Consider the following 24,982-nt stretch of genomic DNA (forward strand, 5'->3'; position numbering starts at 1 on the left):
TGTGTGTTTCTTATTGGACACGTGTGAGGCAGGCCTAGTCCCTCCCTGTTACAGTCCATTTTCTTATGTTATGTGCCTAATGAATCAGCACTCATTGAACAGGCACAAGATGATTAAGTCTATTTGTATGGTTGCAATGGAATACTTGAAATGGAACATGAGAGCAATCACATAAGCCATACACCAATCCTAATTTTATCTCGGCAGGCTTTTTATTTGAGAGAAACGGTGGTGTAGTTGACCCTGCTCAGTCAATCGACTGCTCTTCCCTCTGCCAGCCTTTAGCTGACTCGACGGTTAACCTGTCAACTTCTAGAGAATCTTTGTTTTCATTTCAATAATTTACTATCTGTGATTTGCTTTATGCCTGCTTAAGATTGATGTAAAAAAAAATCAGCTGGATCTGATATGCTTGATCCATTTCTACTGCTGTTCTCTGACCCCCTGATTGCTGATTCATTAACCCATATTTCTAACCTGACGATTATATCTGGTACTGTCCCCAAGGTTTGGAAGGAGGCCCATGTACTCCACCTTCACAAAGGTGGTGACCCTTGTGACCTAAATAATTATTGGCCTATTTCTAAACTTTCTTGCCTAGCTAAAATATTAGAATCCTTGATTCTAAGATCAGCAGAGATCTAAGATCTTTCTTATCTTTGAAATATATTCTAAATGTACATCAGTTGGGTTTTAAACCAGATCATATAGCACTATCTCTGCTGCCACCCTCGTTATAAATGTGGTTAAATGTACGGATAAAAGGCAACATTGTGCTGCCCTCTTCATTGACATGAAGAGGGCAGCACTATACACACACGTACACATGGATTTTGTGTTGTAGATATGTGGTAGTGGAGTATGGGCCTGAGTGCACACATTTAGTGTGTTGTGAACTCTGTAATGAATGTATTGTAATGTTTTTAAAATTGTATAACTGCCTTAATTTTGTCGGACCCCAGGAAGAGTAGCTGCTGCCTTGGCATCAGCTACTGGGGATCCATAATAAATACAAATGTCAAAGGCTTTCGATACTGTTGATCACTCACTGCTAATTCAAAGGCTTTCTTCAAATTGGCCTAGACAAGGCTGCATGTAACTGGTTAAAAAATGACTTAACAGATAGATCCCCAGTAGCTGCTGCTTTTGCAACAGCTAATGGGGATCCTAATAAAATACCAAAAATGTAGATCTACTGATGGTGTTAAATCAGGTTTTGTGGATATTACGAAAGGTGTACCTCAGAGGTCGATTCATGGTCCTGTACTTTTTACTGTTTGGATTAACAATATCGAGTTGTCTGTAGAAAAAATTGTAACCTGCACTTGTATGCCGATTATACTGTTGTTGTGTGCTATTGCCCCCACGGTTGACCAGGCTCTATCTGAACCACAGACTGCCTTCATTGTATTAGAAAAAAAAACTTTATTGACCTGAAATGTGTACTGAATGCTGATAAAACTAAGTATATACTGTTCTCTAGAGCGCATAAAAATAAGTCTGATGATTTAAGCATATGTATTTTGGATGGTGTCCATATTGATCGTGTCCGTGCTTACAAATAACTGGGCATCTGGATAGATGAAAAGCTGTCGTTTAAAAAGCATATTGCGGAGTTAGTTAAGAAGCTGAGAATAAAAATGGCATTTTTCTATAGAAAAAGGTCCTACCTCTCGCTAAATAGTAGAAAGCAGATCATTCAGTTGATGTTCGTATTGGTCCAAGACTATGGTGACATCATCTATATGAACGCAGCTGACACTTCAGCCGTTAGATGCAGTTTATCATAGCACACTGCGCTGTAAATCGGGCAAACATTTTTCTTCTCATCACTGCATTCACTGCAACCAGAAAGTTGGTTGGCCCTCTTTGATGTCACTTAGCTTGATACATTGCTATGTGTTCATTTATAAAGCCCTTTTACAAAAAGTCCCACTATACCTAACATCATTACTAAACTTTAGATACACGATACACGCCCGGTCTCTGGGATGGCTAACTGTGGAAATTCCTTTGGTCTCTACTGAGTTAGGTAAATCAGCTTTAAGTTTTCTTGCACCTTATTTGTGGAACAATCTTTCTTAAATTTGAGGTTCTGGTGGCTCTAAGGCAATTCAGAAGGCTGATTGAGAACTTTATTACTGATGAAAGTGTGTTTTTAACGACTGTGGGTTTTTTTTCAGCTTGCATTTTGTATTTATATTTTGATGTGTGTATTTTCTGTCATTTAGGGCTCATCTGTAAGAGACCTTGGTCTCAGTGTGACTCCCTGATAAAACAAAGGTTCAAACCGTTGCAATTGACATCACTCACCTGTGAAGTTTTTTCAGATTTAGCATTCTTTTTTAAATTCTTTAAAAAAAAAACATTTGTCACTGCACAGATGCAATTCTTTCCATGAGCTTGACAGGATGTGAGATACAGTATGTATATATGAAATGTACAAGGCATGCACTGATATGAGCAATGGGAACTCCATGCAAACCTTCTGTTGGCCACATAGCACCAACAGCTAGAGAAAAGCATGACAGTCCACCAAACTCAGTTTAAAAACAACTATGCCCTTTAACCTTATGAATCCTATTATAACAATACAGTACAGATACAATGAGCAAGCCTGAGTTTGAGTGAGAGGTTCTCCCCAAAACAAGCTGAGTCAAGCCAAACACCAATTCTGTCAAAACACCACAACTCACACACAAACGTGCACTGAAGAGTGAAGATGAGTGGAGCGAGTGAGATGTGTGTGACGAACCTATTCAAAAACACACAAACACCATCATAATCTGTGCATGTGTCTGTCTATTTGACAATAAACACAGCACGCATGTGTGCATCTTACCAATTGAACACAACAGGACAGCACATGCACAGACAACTAAAGTAATGTGTGTTTCCTTGTCAACACGGCAATACACACACACACACACACACAGGTAACCTTAGTGGTGGTGAGAAGTGTTACCTATTCATCTCTAGGAAATTGAGGCGAGTGGAGAGGTCCTCCAGGTGAGAGATTTGTTTGTGACATTGGTTACAGAAAAAGTCCAGCGCCTCCTCCCTAAGGAAGCTCTGAAAGCTTGCAGGGAGAGTAGTTGGGGCGCTGGGGAGAGGAAGAGGGGTGGGGGGAGGAGAGGGAGTGAGTGACAGAAAAGTGGGGTGCACAGTGAGGAAGCTTTGGGGATCAAGAGCGCAGGATTATCAGAGTTTGTGAAAAGTGAGACAAATTGGGCTGTGGGGTTTCCTGAAAGGTTGGATTCCATCTAAGCGTTGTTGCATCCGAGGTTTCGTCCTGTCATTGGGCTCACTTTAATACACTGAGTGTACAAAACATTAAGAACACCTGCTCTTTCAAGGGATCATAACTTTCACTTGTATTCACCTGGTCAATCGACCAGGTGAATACAGGTGAAAGTTATGATCCCTTATTGATGTCACTTGTTAAATCCACTTCAAATCAGTGTAGATGAAAACCGGTTAAAAGAAGGATTTTTAAGCCTCGAGACAATTGAGACATGGATTGTGTATGTGTGCCATTCAGAGGGTGAGTGGGCAAGACAAATGATTTAAGTGCCTTTGAACCGGGTATGGTAGTAGGTGCCAGGCACACCGGTTTGTGTCAAGAACTGCAATGCTGCTGGGTTTTTCACACTCAAAAATTTCCTGTGTGTATCAAGAATGGTCCACCACCCAAAGAACATCCAGCCAACTTGACACAACTGTGGGAAGAATTGGTGTCAACATGGGCCAGCATCCCTGTGGAATGCGTTCAACACCTAATAGAGTCCATTCCCTGACGACTTTCAGGCTGTTCTGAGTGCAAAAGGTGGGTGTGCAACTCAATATTAGGAAGGTATAGTGAAGGACACTAATGTGAAGTAACAGCTGCAGTAGGTTATGTATGTGTGTGTTGCAGTAGTAGTGACACAACAGTGTGTGTTTGTAGACAGAGTGGCAGTGAAGCAGCAGTGTACCGTCTCTAGGTGTGTGTGTTTGTCTTGTAAGACGAGGAGAGTGGTTAACATCCTGTGTGTACAGAGGTGTCGTTTACACACATCTGTGTGAAAGGGGTCAGATCAATTTTACACTTCAGCTTTGACCAGTAGTATGTCTCTTGGCATCACAGCACACAGCATTGCACTAACCACAATGCTCCTGCAACACACTGTAAATCACAATGGACTGATTCAAACTGGCTTAGTGCCCATTAATTCTAGTTGGAAGGAAGTTATGGTTGTAACGTTGAATTACCGAGGGGAACAAAGGTTTAGTATTACTTGTAACTCAGAAGGAATCAATAAAGCCAAGCCATTTAGGCCAGCTTATTTCCATATTGTGACCGAGAGAGAAAATCTAGGTAGTTATCTGGCTAAGAGCTTGGGAAAATATCACGCAAATGGGAATTATGCATTATCCGGCTTAGCGTCTCTGATGAAAACAAAGCGTAAGAGAAGAAGGGGGTGGAATGACCGCAGAAAAACGAGAGGAAGTGCTCAGGAGTGTTCAGGCAGAGCAATACCGTGTCAGAGGAAGGAGAGAGGGGAGTGAGTGTTCTGGTGTGGTCAGGTGAAACAGACACTTAATCCATATTGGCCACCTCAACCCGCAGCTTTGTTAGGCAGCATATGGAAAGCCTGTAACTTTCAATTTTGTCTGAATTCCATTCCAGAAACATGGCTCTGTTTGCCCTTGATAACTTGCCCGTGCAAACTCAAGGGGACTGGATGTGTGAAAGTATATGGTGTGAAGTAGCTCTGCCTGCCCTTCAAACCATTTTTTTTTTTATAAATGAGTTTGCACCATATTGCTTTCACCTGCCTAGTCCTTTCAGATACCTCAGAGCGAGCAATGAAGGGCAGAGAGAAGGGAGCAAGTTTTTCCAGCCAGTGTCCTCAGTGTCACTGAGTAAGCAGCAACATGGAGAGAGAGTGTGAGTAAGTGAACTTTGCCCATGTTCCCTTTTTTCTCACCCTTCAGGAACAGGAAGCAGCAGGGGTGGAATGGGAAGGACGTCTCCAGAGAGTCCTTGTCATGTTTGACCTCCAGTCTTTCCAAACATATAGCCAGTCAGTCTGGTTATAACAGCACTGGGGGAGGTTGTGACTGTTAAAATGTAGCTAATTAAATCTACCCTGCTACTCTATCCAGCAGGACAACAATTTCCCTGTTAGCAGACAGGAGCCAATGACAACTGTGTTTGACTTTAGAGGTGATATCCTAGGATTAAATCATATTATCGTTGGTAACAATATGGCAGATACTGTGGGTGACCTTCATCCGACATCTCCGGTTTCAACTGATTAGTGGTACTAAGCCTAGCCTACATATTCCTATACGTCACAGTCGTACTTGGAGTGCTTAGTTGGTGTGGGCCATTGACTGGGTCCGTTCTTTAAGGGTGGTCTGTACCTGGGAGAGAGTAGCAGGGAGGAGCAGTTGTTCTGGTCCAGAGTCTGGAGGTGGGATGAGTCTCCCTCTCCATCTGTCCCCTCCTCAGTGGTGTCCAGCAGCAGCTCCGAGGTGTTGCTTTCCCCAAAGTCCTCAAAGTGCTCCTCCTCCCTGCCGATCACTGTCACCAGGGAGAGGCTGTGCAGCTCTGAGCTCAAGGAGAACCTGAGGGAGAGAGGGAACAGGGGGAATAAGAATGAGTGTGTATAAAAGAGAGAAAGAGAAAAATAGGAGAATAATAGCCTTTCAGGTACACACAGCAAACCTATTAAAAAAAAAGTATTTTCCTGCACTTAACCAATTTAGGAGGAACTGGATTCTGTGTGAATGTTGTAAGGGGTGGAAATGCAGGTAAATGCTGGTACACCTTGTTTGATCATTTACAGGCTTCATGGTTTGTGGTTCTATGCATCTACTATGCATTTAGAAAATATTCAGACCCCTTGACTTTTTCCACATTCTGTTACGTTGCAGCCTTATTCAAAAATGTATTAAAATCTTTTTTTCGTCAACCATCAACACACAATACCCCATAATCACAAAGCGAAAACAGGTTTTTAGAAATGTTTGCAAATCTATACAGAAATACCTAATTTACACAAGTATTCAGACCCTTTGCTATGAGACTCGAAATTGAGTTTAGATGCATCCTGTTTCCATTGACCATCCTTGAGATGTTTCTACAACTTGATTGGAGTCCACCTGTGGGAAATTCAATTGATTGGACATGATCTGGAAAGGCACACATCTGTCTATATACAGTCACACAGTTGACAGTGCATGTCAGCGCAAAAACTAAGCCATGAGGTCGGAAAAATGGTCCGTAGAGCTCCGAGACAGGTTTTTGTTTGAGGCACAGATCTGGGGAAGGGTACCAAAAATGTATACAGCATTGAAGGTCCCCAAGAACGCAGTGGCCTCCATCATTCTTAAATGGAAGAATTTTTGAACCACCACAACTTTTCCTAGAGCTGGCCGCACGTCCAAGCTGAGCAATCGGGAAAGAAGGACCTTGGTCAGGGAGGTGACCAAGAACCCAATGGTCACTCTGACAGAGCTTCAGAGTTTCTCTGTGGATATGGAGAACCTTCCAGAAGGACCACCATCTCTGCAGCACTCCACCAATCAGGCTTTAATGGCCAGACAGAAGCCACTCCTCAGTAAAAGGCACATGACAGCCCGCTTAGAGTTTGCCAAAATGCACTTAAAGGACGCAGACCATGAGAAACAAGATTCTCTGATTTGATGAAACCAAGATTGAACTCTTTGGCCTGAATGCCAAGAGTTATGTCTGAAGGAAACCTGGCACCATCCCTACGGCGAAGCATGGTGGCAGCAGCATCATGCTGTGGGGATGTTTTTCAACAGCAGGGACTGGGAGACTAGTGAGGATAGAGGCAAAGATTAACAGAGCAAAGTACAGCAAGATCCTTGATGAAAACCTGCTCCAGAGCGCTCAGGACCTCAGGCAGGGATGAAGGTTCACCTTCCAACAGGACAACGACCCTAAGCACACAGCCATGGCAACGCAGGAGTGGCTTCGGGACAAGTCTCTGAATGTCCTTGAGTGGCCCAGCCAGAACCTGCACTTGAACCCGATTGAACATCTCTGGAGAGACCTGAAAATAGCTGTGCAGCAACGTTCCCCATCCAACCTGACAGAGCTTAAGAGAATCTGCAGAGGAGAATGGAATAAACTCCCCAAATTTTGATTTTAACAAAGTTAATTTGAGAACAAGGCTACCTAAATTCTATCAGCATATCGATTGCAGTACACGAACGAGTAACACGCTCGACCATTGCTACTCCAACTTCCGCGATGCATACCTTTTGGCAAATCTGACCACCTTGTTGCTCCCCTCCTATTGGCAGAAACTAAAACAGGAAGCGCCCATGCTTTGGTCTATCCAACGCTGGTCTGACCAATCGGATTCCATGCTTCAAGACTAACTTTTACAGGTGCACAATCGAGAGCATCCTGTCGGGCTGTATCACCGCCTGGTACGGCAACAGCACCGCCCACAACCACCGGGGGCAAACTACCTGCCCTCCAGGACACCTACAACACACGATGTCACAGGAATATCATCAAGACAACAACCACCCGAGCCACTGCCTGTTCACCCCGCTTCCATCCAGAAGGCGAGGTCAGTACAGGTGCATCAAAGCTGGGACCGAGAGACTGAAAACAGCTTCTCTCTCAAGGCCATCAGACTATTAAATAGCCATCACTAGCACAAGCAAGTAGCAATTCAACCCAACATTCAGACTCACTTACCCACTACTCAGCCCAACACTGAGGTCCCTAGTAAGGTCCCGCACATAGAGGGCGGGTGAGGAGAGAGACCGCATCTTTAAACGTTGTCCGCTGCCCCCACGTCTCAACCTCGGAGCAACTGGAGAAAGACAACCTCCAGCCAACCAGAGCGGAATCCTGAACACTCATTGGCTACACCAATCCGAGTAGTACTGCCCAGTTCTCCAGTTAAGAGACGATCCCAAAGACCTTGTCCACTCGAGATCAGTCTACTGTCCCCAGAAAATTGTAATTTAAATTGCACTCTTCTTTCCTTGCAGTGAATGTTTAAAACATTTCTGGGATAGGGGGCAGTATTTTCACATCCGGATAAAAAGCGTGCCCAAAGTAAAATGCCTGCTACTAAGGCCCCGAAGCTAAGATATGCATATAATTAGTATATTTGGATAGAAAACACTCTGAAGTTTCTAAAACTGTTAATGTCTGTGAGTATCACAGTTTGTCCCCACAAATGATCAGTACTCACAAGTGACCAGTCGGTCATTCCCTGTTACCATGGGCTCTTCCTCGTAGACTTGGGACAAGATGGGGAGGCAGGCTGTGAGTGCCTGAGGATTAATCGAATTTAGGGCTAAACAGGGGCACCAGGCAAGCGCAGTGACTGGCCAGGGCCCAGCCTAGTGAGGGGATGCTGGGGTAGGACAGGACGGGTGGATGGGGTAGGGTGGGTAATCCTGTTAAACTCTTAATCCCCAGCCAATAGCCAAGGTATCCCCAGTTAAGGCATTCAAGGACTAGGTTTGATGGGAAGTTGTGAAGTCATCAGACTTGCTAGAGGAACAATAGAGAAGCAATAGAGAACAAAATAGGAAAGGCCCATCCCCCACATTTGCTATGTCATGACATACCTGGACCACGTTTTGAGATGTGCCGTTTGTTCTGTAGATCTGGTGTTAAATTAAGTGAAAAGGGCACTGGAGTGCCCTGGAAGTTAAACATTACTGACACAGTGTTGAGTCATCGTGTGTGGGAATAGGAAATTAGTCTCGTTGTTAATGCAAGAGCACATGACTGAGGCAGGAGTGTGTTGTTATTGTGCTGATTTGCTTAATTGGTTTTGTTTACCTTTACCTCTGATGGTCAAAGGTGACTATTGATCACACCGCTGCCAATTGTAAACCTTTTTACACTGACATCAAAATTTCAAACAATGTTCCTAATCCAACCTCAGGTATCCTAAAATGTGACATCAACTCAAAATGGTTGTGGTTGGTTTCTGTAATTCACCTGCAGTGATCACCTGCAGTGACAGACAGGACAACACAGGAAATGTGGAACTTAAAAAAGGAACTGAGTTGAAACGCAGACAAATCTGCCTCAGGGAAGCCTGAGATTACCACCGTAAAATGAAGTTAGAAAGTTATATAAGAAAACACCTGTATGGAAAGAGTAACAGGAGCATGATCTGACATAGTTAGCAGAGTAGAAAAGGATGTCAGATAGACTGCCGTTTGGCAGTGGACTATATTTCCATTCAAAATGTGTCAATAAACTGCCTGACAAGATTCAACACAGAGAAAGGTCAACATTTACTGAAAGTAATTTATTTCAGGGAAGTTCAGCCCTGGAGAGCCAGGGGAAGACCTTCCATAATTACTGCCAAATCGCTAACAGTGCAGGACTGCTGAAACAGGATCAAGTGGAAGTGTCAGAGTCTCTGCCGGTCCGGGCTTTGGCCCCCTTCAGCATGAAGGAAAGAGGTGTCAGGGAGCAGAGGAGGGAAGATGGGGCCCTCCAGAAAAAAAAGGAAAAAAGTGAAAAAAGCAAACTCCACACTTCCTGGAATTTAAGGCTCAGCTGTGAACAGGAAGTCCAAACACATCCCCCCCAATCCGTCATCAAGCCGGAGAGCTGGGTAACGCAATCAGCAGACAAGGCCTTATATGCCCCTACACTTCCTCCTCCCTCGTGACAGACCCCAACACTACATGCAAAAACAACTCATAAATGCGCTCAGAATAAAGACCCCAAACAGCAGCTATTGTATTTATTACACGGAGGGCAGACACCCTCTCTCTTTCATAGAGCAGATTGATACGGTCAACCTATAGGCCTAAAGTAAAATCAAGTTAATATAGTCGTAGCCTACATCAAAAATCGCTTGATGTAGGCTAAATTTCTTCAATTAGTATCAAACACTTAACAGAGATATCTGGAACGTAAAAAGGACATTGTCAAGTGGGGTGGCAGATAGCCTCGTGGTTAGAGCATTGGGCCAGTAACCGAAAGGTTCCAAAATCGAATCCCCGAGCTGACAAGGTGAAAATCTGTTGTTCTGCCCCTGAACAAGGCAGTTAACCCACTGTTCCTAGGTTGTCACTGTAAATAAGAAATTGTTCTTAACTGACTTGCCTAGTTAAATAAAGGTAAAAGGAGAAAACAAAGTGGCTGTCCCAAACAGGTGGCAGACACTAATCTGTCTGTAATCAGGTGGGTGGGGGAACACACTACATAGTGCCCACAACTAGACTAATCATCATCTCCTCATTCTAACATTTGACCCAATTAATGCATTAGGGGTGGACCCCAATCAAACAAATCCTCAGATGAAGAGCACATGATGACAATGTTAATACGTTTTCAGTATTTGCCCTAAGGGGCAATGTGTCTAGTTGTTGCACTGACTTGAATCAAATATGTTGGGCTTTGATAATACTCCAAAAATAGGCAAAAGGTGCCTTCCCCTAAACATAAAACATAATTAACATGTAACCTATTTGAGTTTAGGTAAAAAGCCAAAAATCATTAAGTGAACGATCCCCGTCAAGGGAGGAGCTGATCTTTTGTATGACAGTAAAACATTCTTATGATGACACCTTCTATTCTTGCACATTATCTCATAAAATGCTTATTTCAACACTGTCTACTCAGGCAAATGGAATATTTTTAAATGGTCATACCAAGGATCATTTGGTCAAACCAAGGATAATATACATAAAATTATTTGATGAAATTCTGCTATTAGCCCAAACAAACGCATTGAATAACAGATTCACTACGTGGAACAACAGATAGTCCCCCAAAAAATCTAAAGTAAGTTTGTTCTGAAGTGTCTGCCCTATACCTCTCAGAACATTGTCATGACCCATATATTTACACCTGTTGTGACATATATTGTGTTATTTTATGGCTGGTTATGACACCTACATTTGAGTGTCAAAACCCACATTTATTCAAATCAGTTTTTCCCTGACCGAGAAGTTTCCTTTCGTTTGAAAGTTTATTTCTTAAATCCTTAGTTGTTATAATGAATACTTTACAGTTATTTTTTTCCAGCATATTTTAAATAACACTTTATGACAATTTCATGAAGCATGATGACCATCCTGTGTCACTTTACGTAGACTAAGAAATATATACTTTATGACACTGTCAAGAAGCATTATGACCATCATAATAATATGAGCCAGATAGGCCTATCACGTGCACGCCCTTATATCAGTCATCAGTTAAAAAGAAGGTGTCTTGTCCTGCGCCTAAAATCCGATCATGCATTCATCCCAGTCATCAATGTGTGCGCAATTAAAATAATTTAATATGGTCATTTAAAAAACAATATATATTTATTATACAATATATATATTGTTTTTAAATTACCATATTAAATTATTATTGTTAAATTATTGTGATAGGCCTATCTGGCTCATATTATTATGATGGTCATTGTGCTTCTTGACAGTGTCATAAAGTATATAAATATATATACACACATACTACCGGTCAAAAGTTTTAGAACATTAGAACAAACTCATTCAATAGTTTATTTTTATTTTTACTATTTTCTACATTGTAGAATTATAGTGAAGACATCAAAACTATGAAATAACACATATGGAATCACTTAGTAACCCATATATATTTTAGATTTTAGATTCTTGAAATAGCCACCCTTTTCCTCGATGCCAGCTGTGCACACTTTTGGCCTTCTTTTAACCAGCTTCATAAGGTAGTCACCAACAACATAAACCTACTGTTGTAGGCTATAGTGTAATCAAATGTTTTTTGGGGGTTTTGACACTCTTATGTAGATGTCATAACTTGCCATAAAATAACACAATATATGTTACAACAGGTTAAATATATGTGTCATGACAAGTTATGTCAGCTGACATTATGACAAGTTATGAGGGAAAAATGTTGCCGACAGAGAGGGCTGCCATGCTTCTAGCTCTTAGGAAACTATGCAGTATTTTTAAAAATGTATTATTTCTTACATAATTAGCCCAGAAATGTGATTATGTTATTACATGCAGCCGGGAAGAACTATTGGATATCAGAGCGGTGGTAACTCACCAGCACTGCCAGCATTACAACTTTCCCAAAGTGGTTCCTTTGTTCGCAACCCCCGAACTGATTCCAGAGGCCGACCCAAAACACCACCGGCAGAGAAGAGGTACTCGGAGTGGTCTTCTAGTCCGACTTAGGAGGTGCGCACACCACCCACCACTCCCAAGTATATTACTCGCTGATGTTCAGTCTCTAGATAATAAAGTTGATGAGCTCAGGGCATGGGTTTCTTTCCAGAGAGACATCAGGGATTGTAACATATTCTGTTTCACGGAAACATGGCACTCTTGGGATATACTGTCTGTGTCCGTCCAGCCAGCTGGGTTCTCAGTTCATCGCATAGACATGAATAAATATCTATCTGGGAAGAAGGGAGGGGGACTATGTTTCATGATTAATGACTCATGGTGTGATTGTGATAACATACAGGAACTCAAGTCATTTTGTTCACCCGACCTAGGATACCACACAAGAGAATTATCTTCGCTTATAGTCACAGCCGTGCATAACCCCCCTCAAGCCAATACCACGACGGCCCTCAAAGAACTTCAATGAATTTTATGTAAACTGGAAAGGCAGCATTTATTGTAGCTGGGGATTTTAACAAAGCAGATTTCATGAGGCCGCCGAAGTTCTATCAACACATTGACTGTAGTACTTGCGCAGCTAAAGCACTCGACCACTGCTACTCCAACTTCCGGGATGCCTACAAGGACCTCCCCCGCCCACTTTTCTGCAAATCTGACCATGCCTCCATTTTGCTCCTCCCTTCCTATAGGCAGAAACTCAAACAGGAAGTACCCGTGCTAAGGACTATTCAACACGGGTCTGACCAATCAGAATCCATGCTTCAAGATTGTTTAGATCACACGGACTGGGATATATTCCAAGTAGCTTCCAAGAACAATATTGACGAATATACTGATACGGTGACTGAGTTTATCAGGAAGTGTTTAGCAGATGTTGTACCCACTATGACTATTAAAACCTAACCTAATCTGAAACCTTAGATAGATGGCAGCATTCGTGCAAAACTGAAAGGGCGAACCACCGCAAGGCAATCAAAACTAGAGGTCGACCGAGTATGATTTTTCAACGCCGATACCGATACCGATTATTGGAGGACCAAAAAAGCCGATAGCGATTAATCGGCCGATTTAAAAAAAAATGTGTTTGTAATAATGACAATTACAACAATACTGAATGAACACTTATTTTAACGGCTAAGCTAAGGTAGGGTCTACAGATAATCACGGACTACAAAAGAAAAACCAGTCACGTCGTGGACACCAACATCTTGCTTCCGGACAAACTAAACACGGCATCCCTAGCCCGTCCTCATAGCATGCGCAGACCAGCTGCCTGCTGTGTTTACGGACATATTCAATCTCTCAATCTCTCTTTGAAGTGCTTTGAGAGACTAGCCAAGGATCATAACACCTCTACCTTACCTGTCAACCTAGACCCACTTCAATTTGCTTACCGCTCCAATAGATCCACAGACAATGCAATCGCCATTACACTGCACACTGCCCTAACCCATCTGGACAAGAGGAATACCTATGTAAGAATGCTGTTAATTGACTATAACTCAGCACTCAACAACATAGTACCCTCTAAGCTCATTATTAAGCTTGAGGCCTTGGGTCTGAACCCCAGCCTGTGCAACTGGGTCCTGGACTTCCTGATGGGTCGCATCCCTAGTGGGGAAGGTAGGAAACAACACCTCCACTTCGTTGATCCTCAACACTGGGGCCCCACAAGGATGCGTGCTCAGCCCCCTCCTGTACTCCATGTTCACCCATGACTGCAGGGCCATGCACGCCTCCAACTCAATCAGTTTGCAGATGACATACCAACAATGACGAGACAGGGAACAGGGAAGAGGTGAGGGCCCTAGGAGTGTGGTGCAAGGAAAATAACGGAGCTGATCGTGGACTTCAGGAAGGAGCAGAGGGTACACCTCCCTATCCACATCAAAGGGACCGCAGTGGAGAAGGTGGAAAGTTTCAAGTTCCTTGGCGTACACATCACTGACAAACTGAAATGGTCCACCCATACAGACAGTGTGGTGAAGAAGGCGCAACAGTGCCTCCCCAACCTCAAGAGGTTGAAGAAATTTGGCTTGGCACCTAAAACCCTCAAACTTTTACAGAGGCACAATTGAGAGCATCCTGTCAGGCAGTATCAACGCCTGGTACGGCAACAGCACCACCCGCAACTGCAGGGCTCTCCAAAGGGTGGTGCAGTCTGCCCAACGCATCTCCGTGGGCAAACTACCTGCCCTCCAGGACACCTACAGCACCCGATGTCACAGGAAGACCAAAAATATCATCAAGGAAAACAACCAACCGAGCCACTACCTGTTCACCCCGCTATCATCCAAAAGGCGAGGTCAGTACAGGTGCATCAAAGCTGGGACCGAGAGACTGAAAAACAGCTTCTCTCTCAAGGCCATCAGACTGTTAAATAGCCATCACTAGCACATAGAGGCTGCTGCCTATATACATAGACTTGAAATCACTGGCCACTTTAATAAATGGAACACGAGTCACTTTAATAATGTTTACATATCTTGCATTACTCATCTTATATGTATTTACTGTATTCTATATCTTAGTATATTGCACTCTGACATTCCATTCCTTTACTTAGATTTGTGTGTATTGAGTAAATGTTGTGTAATTGTTAGATATTACTTGTTAGATATTATTGCACTGTCAGAGCTAGAAACATAAGCATTTCGCTACACCCGCAATAACATCTGCTAAACACGTGTATGTTACCAATAAAATGTGATTTGATTTGCTTTGCTTCACCTTAGCTAACCAGTCACCACCAGCTTTCTAGTTAGCTACCCTTTGCCTGGTTAAGAAACAAAAGCTGCTTTACGAGTTAAATAGTAAAACAATCTAGCAATGTTTTTCTCTCCCTTGAGTAGGCTATAGAAAAGTAGCCTGAATTTGTAGTCTCGCTCAACTCTCCCACTGCATTTCATATACAGTACAGTTTCTGTAGCCATGTCTCCACCTTTTCCTCTGTTGTGCATAGGCAGGCCGCATTTTACGTTCATAAAGCCTATCGCTGGCTGTTCTAAAACTAGGGTACTTGCGGACTGGACCGTTAACCATTTGTTTAGGGTAGGGCTAAACCCATTTAGTCTACTCGTCTCCCTGCGGACCTGGCATCCTTTCACTCCCTCCTCTCTACATTTTCCTCTTCTGTCTCTGCTGCTAAAGCCACTTTCTACCACTCTAAATTCCAAGCATCTGCCTCTAACCCTAGGAAGCTCCTTTGCCACCTTCTCCTCCCTCCTGAAACCTCCTCCCCCCCCCCCCCCTCCTCCCTCTCTGCAGATGACTTCGTCAACCATTTTGAAAAGAAGGTCGACGACATCCGATCCTCGTTTGCTAAGTCAAACGACACCGCTGGTTCTGCTCACACTGCCCTACCCTGTGCTCTGACCTCTTTCTCCCCTCTCTCTCCAGATGAAATCTCGCGTCTTGTGACGGCCGGCCGCCCAACAACCTGCCCGCTTGACCCTATTCCCTCCTCTCTTCTCCAGACCATTTCCGGAGACCTTCTCCCTTACCTCACCTCGCTCATCAACTCATCCCTGACCGCTGGCTACGTCCCTTCTGTCTTCAAGAGAGCGAGAGTTGCACCCCTTCTGAAAAAACCTACACTCGATCCCTCCGATGTCAACAACTACAGACCAGTATCCCTTCTTTCTTTTCTCTCCAAAACTCTTGAACGTGCCGTCCTTGGCCAGCTCTCCCGCTATCTCTCTCAGAATGACCTTCTTGATCCAAATCAGTCAGGTTTCAAGACTAGTCATTCAACTGAGACTGCTCTTCTCTGTATCACGGAGGCCCTCCGCACTGCTAAAGCTAACTCTCTCTCCTCTGCTCTCATCCTTCTAGACCTATTGGCTGCCTTCGATACTGTGAACCATCAGATCCTCCTCTCCACCCTCTCCGAGTTGGGCATCTCCGGCGCGGCCCACGCTTGGATTGCGTCCTACCTGACAGGTCGCTCCTACCAGGTGGCGTGGCGAGAATCTGTCTCTCACCACGCGCTCTCACCACTGGCGTCCCCAGGGCTCTGTTCTAGGCCCTCTCCTATTCTCGCTATACACCAAGTCACTTGGCTCTGTCATAACCTCACATGGTCTCTCCTATCATTGCTATGCAGATGACACACAATTAATCTTCTCCTTTCCCCCTTCTGATGACCAGGTGGCGAATCGCATCTCTGCATGTCTGGCAGACATATCAGTGTGGATGACGGATCACCACCTCAAGCTGAACCTCGGCAAGACGGAGCTGCTCTTCCTCCCAGGGAAGGACTGCCCGTTCCATGATCTCGCCATCACGGTTGACAACTCCATTGTGTCCTCCTCCCAGAGCGCTAAGAACCTTGGCGTGATCCTGGACAACACCCTGTCGTTCTCAACTAACATCAAGGCGGTGGCCCGTTCTTGTAGGTTCATGCTCTACAACATCCGCAGAGTACGACCCTGCCTCACACAGGAAGCAGCGCAGGTCCTAATCCAGGCACTTGTCATCTCCCGTCTGGATTACTGCAACTCGCTGTTGGCTGGGCTCCCTGCCTGTGCCATTAAACCCCTACAACTCATCCAGAACGCCGCAGCCCGTCTGGTGTTCAACCTTCCCAAGTTCTCTCACGTCACCCCGCTCCTCCGCTCTCTCCACTGGCTTCCAGTTGAAGCTCGCATCCGCTACAAGACCATGGTGCTTGCCTACGGAGCTGTGAGGGGAACGGCACCTCAGTACCTCCAGGCTCTGATCAGGCCCTACACCCAAACAAGGGCACTGCGTTCATCCACCTCTGGCCTGCTCGCCTCCCTACCACTGAGGAAGTACAGTTCCCGCGCAGCCCAGTCAAAACTGTTCGCTGCTCTGGCCCCCCAATGGTGGAACAAACTCCCTCACGACGCCAGGACAGCGGAGTCAATCACCACCTTCCGGAGACACCTGAAACCCCACCTCTTTCAGGAATACCTAGGATAGGATAAAGTAATCCTTCTCATCCCCCCCCCTTAAAAGATTTAGATGCACTATTGTAAAGTGGCTGTTCCACTGGATGTCTTAAGGTGAACGCACCAATTTGTAAGTCGCTCTGGATAAGAGCGTCTGCTAAATGACTTAAATGTAATGTAATGTAAATGTAAATACTCGTCGATAGGCTGTTGGTTGACCGAGATTTCTTTTAGTTGAGCTGTTGCAAATAGATTTTTTTCCCATGGCACACGAGACACCATTGTGAAGGCCACGGGGATATTGCGGTCCAAGAATAAGGGGAGTGTGGCTCAGATGCACAAGGCACGTCTCTCTCCAGAATGCACTCTCTCCCGCCATTTCATGTCTATTCATTGTTTCATAACTTCATTGTGTGCATTGTTTGCGGTGTCTATTAATTTCCCATTACATACATCAACAGTCGTAGCCTATAGTTAATTCCCATTATTTCTAATCTGCAATGTTTGGTTACAGTAATTTCAATATATTATTATTACAGTCCTTTAAGGTTCTCATTGTCAGAGTGGACACGTTTTACGTAGAACTCACAACCTATACCACACTTGTGAGAAACAAGTTTTTGTTTATTTACATTCCATTTACGATTTCTGTAAATGTATTAATTGTCTTTTGTTTTAAACCCTCCTGTCAATGTTGAGTAAGGATGCGCATGTGATTACGCATATAGAAGTAGGACTGGTCTACCTGGCCTGCGCGCAAATGTAGGCCTTTAAATGTGGCCATTTGGGGATGTCTGATAGTATTTCTGATTGTCTTAACTTACCATTACTAACAAGCTGTGGAACTTCTCAAATAAATGTTTTCTTCACCTCAAACAATAAGTAAACAAAGTCTGTTTTAGAATCAATTGAGAATGACAATAGTTCCTCAAAGTACTTGAAATAAACACTCGGCATGAAAGGGAAAAATGTAATACTCTGATCCTGTGGAAATCCCTTGCACAAAATAGCCTACAGATGTGTCTGTCCCGAGCTCACTGACTCAGGAAACTGTGGGCCCAGAATATTTTGTATTATGTACGCTAATTCTACATAGCTGGAAATGGCAATAAAAGTTACTTTTAGATTTGTATCATTAACACAGACAATTATTTTTACAGAAAACATTTTTTGGAGAAAAAATATATTATAAATGAAACTGTTCCACGAAAATGTGCATATGAAAACTGGCACACAGATTGGTAGAAATGGTAAGATAAATTGGCATTCTCAATGGAAAAGGTGGAGCGTAAAGGCAGAATCTGCAAAGGCCAGCAGCAGCATCTTGATATCTGGCTCCACATAGGGTGTGTGTATATTGTTATGGGATTTTGATGAATAATTACTAAATTATGTATACATTTAGCTTAAAACTATAACTAAACAGAATACTACTATTTTACTGTATGGATGTATGAATCTTATTATAATCATAGTACTGAATATAATGTGTGTAATTATAATCAAGAATTAGAACAAGGACTGTCTGTTTCTTGTTAGAAACTAATGGAGTTATCGTCAGACCGGCTGGAATATTATGTTCCTTACAGGACATCCTGTCTCTAACCAGGGAGGGGATATACCTTGGGCTAGTAGTAGATTATTTAACAGGTGGTAGACAATGCGGGAAGGCTTGTGAACTATACTGCCATTGTATCGGAGTGGAGGAAGGACATTTTAAAACCTATGATGTCATTTTTAGTATATAACCTGATTAATATTGTACTATGATCAGTACTCTCGAGAAAAACGCTATTGATTGATTTTGAGACTGGTTTCTGTCCATTTTATGCAAATAAGTATCTTACAAATTCTAAGAAATGGGCAGTGTTTTAATTGAATTGGTTGATGAACATATAGGAATGAAATTCCTTTAACAATATATGGAAAAATACAAGTTTTAACATTTCAACCAATCGATTGGTCAAAATAAAATAATAAAATAAATGAATAATATATATATATATTTTTAAATGGGATAATGTTGCACAATCCAGGTGGGGAAAGCTCTTAGAGACTTACTCAGAAAGACTCACAGCTGTAATTGCTGCCAAAGGTGCTTCTACAAAGTATTGACTCGGGTATGAATACTTACGTAAATGAGATATTTCTGTATGTCACTTGAAATAAATGCCTTAACAGTTCTAAAAACATGTTTTGACTTTGTAATTATGGGGTATTGTGTATAGATGGGTAAGAAAAAAATGCCCGCCACATCTGTTGACTCATCCAGCAATAAAAAATAATATATTTTATCCATTTTGAATTCAGGCTGTAACACAACAAAATGTTGAATAAGTCTCTAAGAGCTTTCCCCACCTGGATTGTGCAACGTATTCAACATTTTGTTGTGTTACAGCCTGAATTCAAAATGGATAAAATAGATTTTTTTTTACAGCTGGATGAGTCAACAGATGTGGAGGGCCTGGCACAGCTCCTGGTATACATCCGTTACGTTTATGGGGGTCAATTAAGGAAGACATCTTCTTCTGCAAACCACTGGAAACAACATGTGAGGATATTTTTTAAGTACCGGATAGCTTTGTGACATTAAATGGACTTTGGTGGTCAAGATGTGTTCGTATCTGCACTGATGGCGCAAAAGCCATGACAGGGAGACATAGTGGAGTGGTAATGTGCGTGAAAGCAGTTGCTCCCGACACCACTTGGGTTCACTGCAGCATCCACCAAGAGGCTCTTGCTGCCAAAGGAATGCCTGAGAGCTTGAAAGACGTTTAGGACATAACAGCGAAAATGATTAAGTTTGGTAAAGCAAGGCCTAGGAACTGTATTTTCTGCATTATGCAATGATTTGGGCAGCGACCATGTAATGCTTTTACAACATACAGAAGTCGCTGGTTATCAAGGAGCAAAGTATTGACACATTTTTTTTTTTACTTGAGAGCCTAGCTTAAACTTTTCATTACTGACCATCATTTTCACTTGTCTGACCGCTTGCATGATGACGAGTTTCTCACATCTGGGTGATGTTTTTTCTCGCCTGAATGATCTGAATCTAGAATTACAGGGACTCTACACTATAATGTGTGGGACAAAATTGAGGCTATGATTAAGAAGTTGGAGCTCTTCTCTGTCTGCATTAACAAGGACAACACACAGGTCTTTACATCATTGTAAGATTTTTTGTGTGCAAATGAACTCAAGCTTATGGACAATGTCAAATGTGATATAGCGAAGCACCTGAGTGAGCTGGGTGCGCAATTACACAGGTACTTTCCCGAAACGGACGACACAAACAACTGGATTCTTTATCCCTTTCATGCCCTGCCTCCAGTCCACTTTCCGATATCTGAACAAGAGAGCCTCATTGAAATAAGAAGCCACTGCCAGATTTATGGATAGGGCTGTGCTCAGAGTTTCTAAAATGGTCAAATCATGCTGTTAAGACAGTGATGCCCTTTGCAACCATGTACCTATGTGAGAGTGGATTCTCGGCCCTCACTAGCAGGAAAACTAAATACAGGCACAGACTGTGTGTGGAAAATGATTGAAGACTGAGACTCTCCAATACAACCCAACAAATATGTAAGATGGCTAAATAAAGAACCAAATTATTTTTTACTATTATTATTTGTGCCCTGGTCCTATAAGAGCTTTGTCATTTCCCACGAGCCGGGTTGTGACAAAAACTCACACTCATTCTTGTTTAATAAATGTATCGTATAGTGTGTGTGGCCGGCTTACAATGATGGCAAAAAAACATTTGAAAGTGCACTATTGTGCTAGAGGGGGTACGCAGCTGGAGGTTGAATGTTTGAAGGGGTACGGGACTATAAAAAGTTCGGGAACCACTGGACTAGAGGGACGTGAGTGCTCGCATGCACTTGAGGACCAGGCAGGAGCAGCCTTAAACAAAAGGCACCTTCAGTTAGATTGTTATGATAAGACTTACTCTCTCTGTAGACTGAGGGTAATTAATGGTGATATTAGTGCCTCTCTTTAATCTCTCTGTCTGGTGACCCACATATACACCTTTTAAACCAATACGTTTTTTGGCCAAATTTAGCATCCTGACAAGTTTTTGACGACTTTTCTTTAGTTATGAAAGGTATTGCTGTGTGCTCAATCATTTCAGCACCATTTTGTGCTGCTTTGAAACAAGCGTGGGGACTCATCTTGATAAATCAATCAATGTGAGAATTTTCTTTTCACAGAATCTCGTTTTGGATATTGGGTTAGACTACAATTAGGCTGTAGAAATGTTAGCTAACTTAAGGTAAGTGCTGCTCATGATCATCTTGGCTTATTTATTAGCACTAATCAGGACATTGTCAGCATGTTATTAACAAGTAATAATAATAATTAATAATTAACAAGTAGATTATTTTGCTCTTCGCTCGCATTTGCTTAGCAACTGTTCTGCCTGTGGCTAGGGAACCCTGACCTGTTCACTGGACGTGCTACCTGTTTTCGACTCTCCCGCACCTGCTGTCTCAACCTCTGAATGCTCGGCTATGAAAAGCCAACTGAGATTTACTCCTGAGGTACTGACCTGTTGCACCCTCTACAACCACTGTGATTATTATTTGACCCTGCTGGTCATCTATGAACTGGACCCCTTAGAGCCTGGTTCCTCTCTAGGTTTCATCCTATGTTCCTGCCTTTCTACAGAGTTTCCCCTAGCCACCATGCTTCTACATGTGCATTGCTTGCTGTTTGGAGTTTTAGGCCGGTTTCTGTATGGCACTTTCTGACATCTGCTGATGTAAAAAGAGCTTTATAAATACATTTGATTGATAGCCTAGATCTACTCCTGACCAAAAGCCTGTGACTCGCCTTAATCAATGTAATTTTGTTTCACTGAATCTCCATCTGTAAATTTGGTACATGTTTCTGGCTAGACAAATAAGTGGAGGTGGTATAACTCGTCTATCACTGATCAGAAACATTTAGCATGCAATAATGTATCCTAGATCAAGTGTAGGTCTATTATTTTGCTCGATCACGTAAAGGCAATTCCAAAAGCTTGCAGAGGTTGTGAAATATGAACACGACTCACATGCTTTTGAAAATATAGATTGATATAACGCTCATCCAAGATGGTGTTGCAGTTGGACGTGAGTATTTGTCTTTGTCTTATCCCATGTAAATAGCCGGTATTTTTTCGTATATATCTTAATCTCACTTTCTATCTACGAACTAAATATACTGTCCTGCAACCCGCCTCACCCAATCTGGTATGGATCTTCTATTTTTATTCCTTATAACTGGAACATCCATCAGGAGCTAGCCAGCTAACTAGCTACTAGCCTTTGTTAGCCATGGCTAGCGGTCTTCACCTTTTTACCAGTCATCAGCCAGCCTTAGCTCAGACAACACCAGCCAGTCTGCACAGCGCAATATCAACCCAGAGCATAGCAGACTGCTTCTCTGTACCATATCACCGGATTCCTGCCGCTCTGGATCATTACACCTGATCATCGCCGCTAGCTAGCTGCAAATGAGTGGCTACTGTTAGCTAATGCCTCTGTCCCGAAGCAAGCACCAGCTAGCCTTGAGCTAGCCTCAAGCTAGGCCCATATACCAGCTAATTCTAGGGCTATAATACCACCTTTGCCTATAGGCCTGGACCCTTTATTGTCGACATGGAGCCTCGCCGATTCCATCATGACTGGACTGCCGATGTGATCGCCCAATGTGGTCTCAACTGTTATGATGTCGCCGAAGAACCATCTACTAGCCCAGGCCCGCTAGCTTTTCTGAACACTATGTCCCATGCTTGCCTAGCATAGTAGTGACTACAGAACGGCACCCTGACTCACCTATTGCTGCTCTTTTGACCCTATGATCACTCGGCTTCACAGCTGTTGCACCCTGGACTGTTTCAATAACACGGTACCAAATTTTGTTTACCTGACGGCCCCAGCCTTGAACTCAGGTCCTGTATGTACCTCACTGACCCGCTCTGCCCATTCATCGCCATTTACCAGTTGTTGTCTTAGCTCCCCTGATCAAAACCTGTGATTGCTTTATTCCTCTCTCTAATGTCAATATGCCTTGTCTACTGCTGTCTTTGCTAGTTGTTATTGTTTTATTTCACTGTAGAGCCCTCAGTCCCGCTCAAAATGCCTTAGATAGCTATTTTGTCCCACCCCACACACAAGTGGAGACCTCACCTGGCTTAACTGGTGCCTCCAGAGACAAAACCTCTCTCATCATCACTCAACGCTTAGGTTTACCTCCACTGTAATCACATCCTACCGCACCCTTGTCTGTACATTATGCCTTGAATCTATTCTACCATGCCCAGAAATATGCTCCTTTTATTCTCTGTCCCCAACACACTAGACGGCCAGTTCTTATAGCCTTTAGCCATACCCTTATCCTACTCCTCCTCTCTTCCTCTAGTGATGTAGAGGTTAACCCAGGCCCTGTAGCCCCCAGTTCCACTACTATTCCCCAGGTGATATCATTTGTTGACTTCTGTAACTGGAAAAACCTTGGTTTCATGTATGTTAACATCAGAAGCCTCCTCCCTAAATTTGTTTAATCCATGTTTTAGCACACGCCGCCAACCCTGATGTCCTAGCCGAATCCTGGTTTAGGAAGAAAAATTCTGCCACCAAAAATTCTGAAATTTCCATTCCCAACTACATTTTCTGCCAAGATAGAACTGCCAAACGGGGTGGAGTTGCAATCTATTGGAGAGATAGCCTGCAGAGTTCTGTCATGCTATCCAGGTCTGTGCCCAAACAGTTCGAGCTTCTACTTTTAAAAATCCACTTTTCCAGAAATAAGTCTCTCAATGTTGCCGCTTGTTATAGACCCCCCTCAGCGCCCAGCTGTGCCCTGGACACCATATGTGAATTAATTAACACCCATTTATCTTCAGAGTTTGTACTGTTAGGAGACCTAAACTGGGATATGCTTAACACCCCGGCCATCCAACAATCTAAGCTAGATGCCCTCAATCTCACACAAATAATCATGGAACCTACCAGGTACAACTCTAAATCCGTAAACACTCTCTAAATACACCTCTGCTGTCTTCAACCAGGATCTCAGCAATCACTGCCTCATTGCCTTTGTCCATCATGGGTCCACAGGTCAAACGACCACCCTAATCATTGTCAAATGCTCCCTAAAACACTTCTGCGAGCAGGCCTTTCTAATCAACCTGGCCCGGGTGTCCTGGAAGGATAATGACCTCGTCCCGTCAGTAGAGGACGCCTGATTATTCTTAAAAAGTGCTTCCTTCACCATCTTAAATAAGCATGGCCCTTTCAAAAAACATTGAACTAAGAACAGATATAACCCTTGGTTCACTCCACACTTGACTGCCCTTGACCAGCACAAAAACATCCTGTGGCATACTGCATTAGCATCGAATAGACCCCGCGATATGCAACTTTTCAGGGACGTTAGGAACCAATATACACTGGCTGATAGGAAAGCAAAGGCTAGCTTTTTCAAACAGAAATTTTCATCCTGTAACACTAACTCCAAAAAGTTCTGGGACACTGTATAGTCCATGGAGAATAAGAGCACCTCCTCCCAGCTGCCCACTGCACTGAGGCTAGGAAACACTGTCATCACCGGTAAATCTAAGATAATCGAGAGCATTTTTCTATGGCTGGCCATGATTTCCACCTAGCTACCCCTACCCCAGTAAACAGCTCTGCACCCCCCACAGCAACTAGCCCAAGTCATACCCATTTCACCTTCACCCAAATCCAGAAAGCTGATGTTCTGAAAGAGCTGCAAAATAAGGACCCCTACAAATCAGCTGGGCTAGACAATCTGGACCCTCTCTTTCTGAAATTACCTGCCGTAATTGTTGCAACCCCTATTACTAGCCTGTTCAACCTCTCTTTCGTATTGTCTGAGATCCCTAAAGATTGGAAAGTTGCCGCGGTCATCCCCCTCCT

At 43.3% G+C, this 24,982-nt stretch overlaps 1 protein-coding gene across 1 annotated transcript in view; it reads right to left on the reverse strand.

Moving 5' to 3' along the window:
* Positions 1-24,982, reverse strand: part of LOC115143972 (rab11 family-interacting protein 3-like) — a 104,513-nt gene that overhangs the window by 29,796 nt on the left and 49,735 nt on the right. The window contains exon 5 of the mRNA XM_029684483.2: positions 5,410-5,613. Within this exon, the coding sequence (XP_029540343.2) occupies positions 5,410-5,613 (204 nt within the window). The remainder of the gene's footprint in view (positions 1-5,409; positions 5,614-24,982) is intronic.

This window comes from Oncorhynchus nerka, linkage group LG16 (assembly GCF_034236695.1).
Source record: "Oncorhynchus nerka isolate Pitt River linkage group LG16, Oner_Uvic_2.0, whole genome shotgun sequence".
Taxonomy (NCBI): Eukaryota; Metazoa; Chordata; class Actinopteri; order Salmoniformes; family Salmonidae; genus Oncorhynchus; species Oncorhynchus nerka.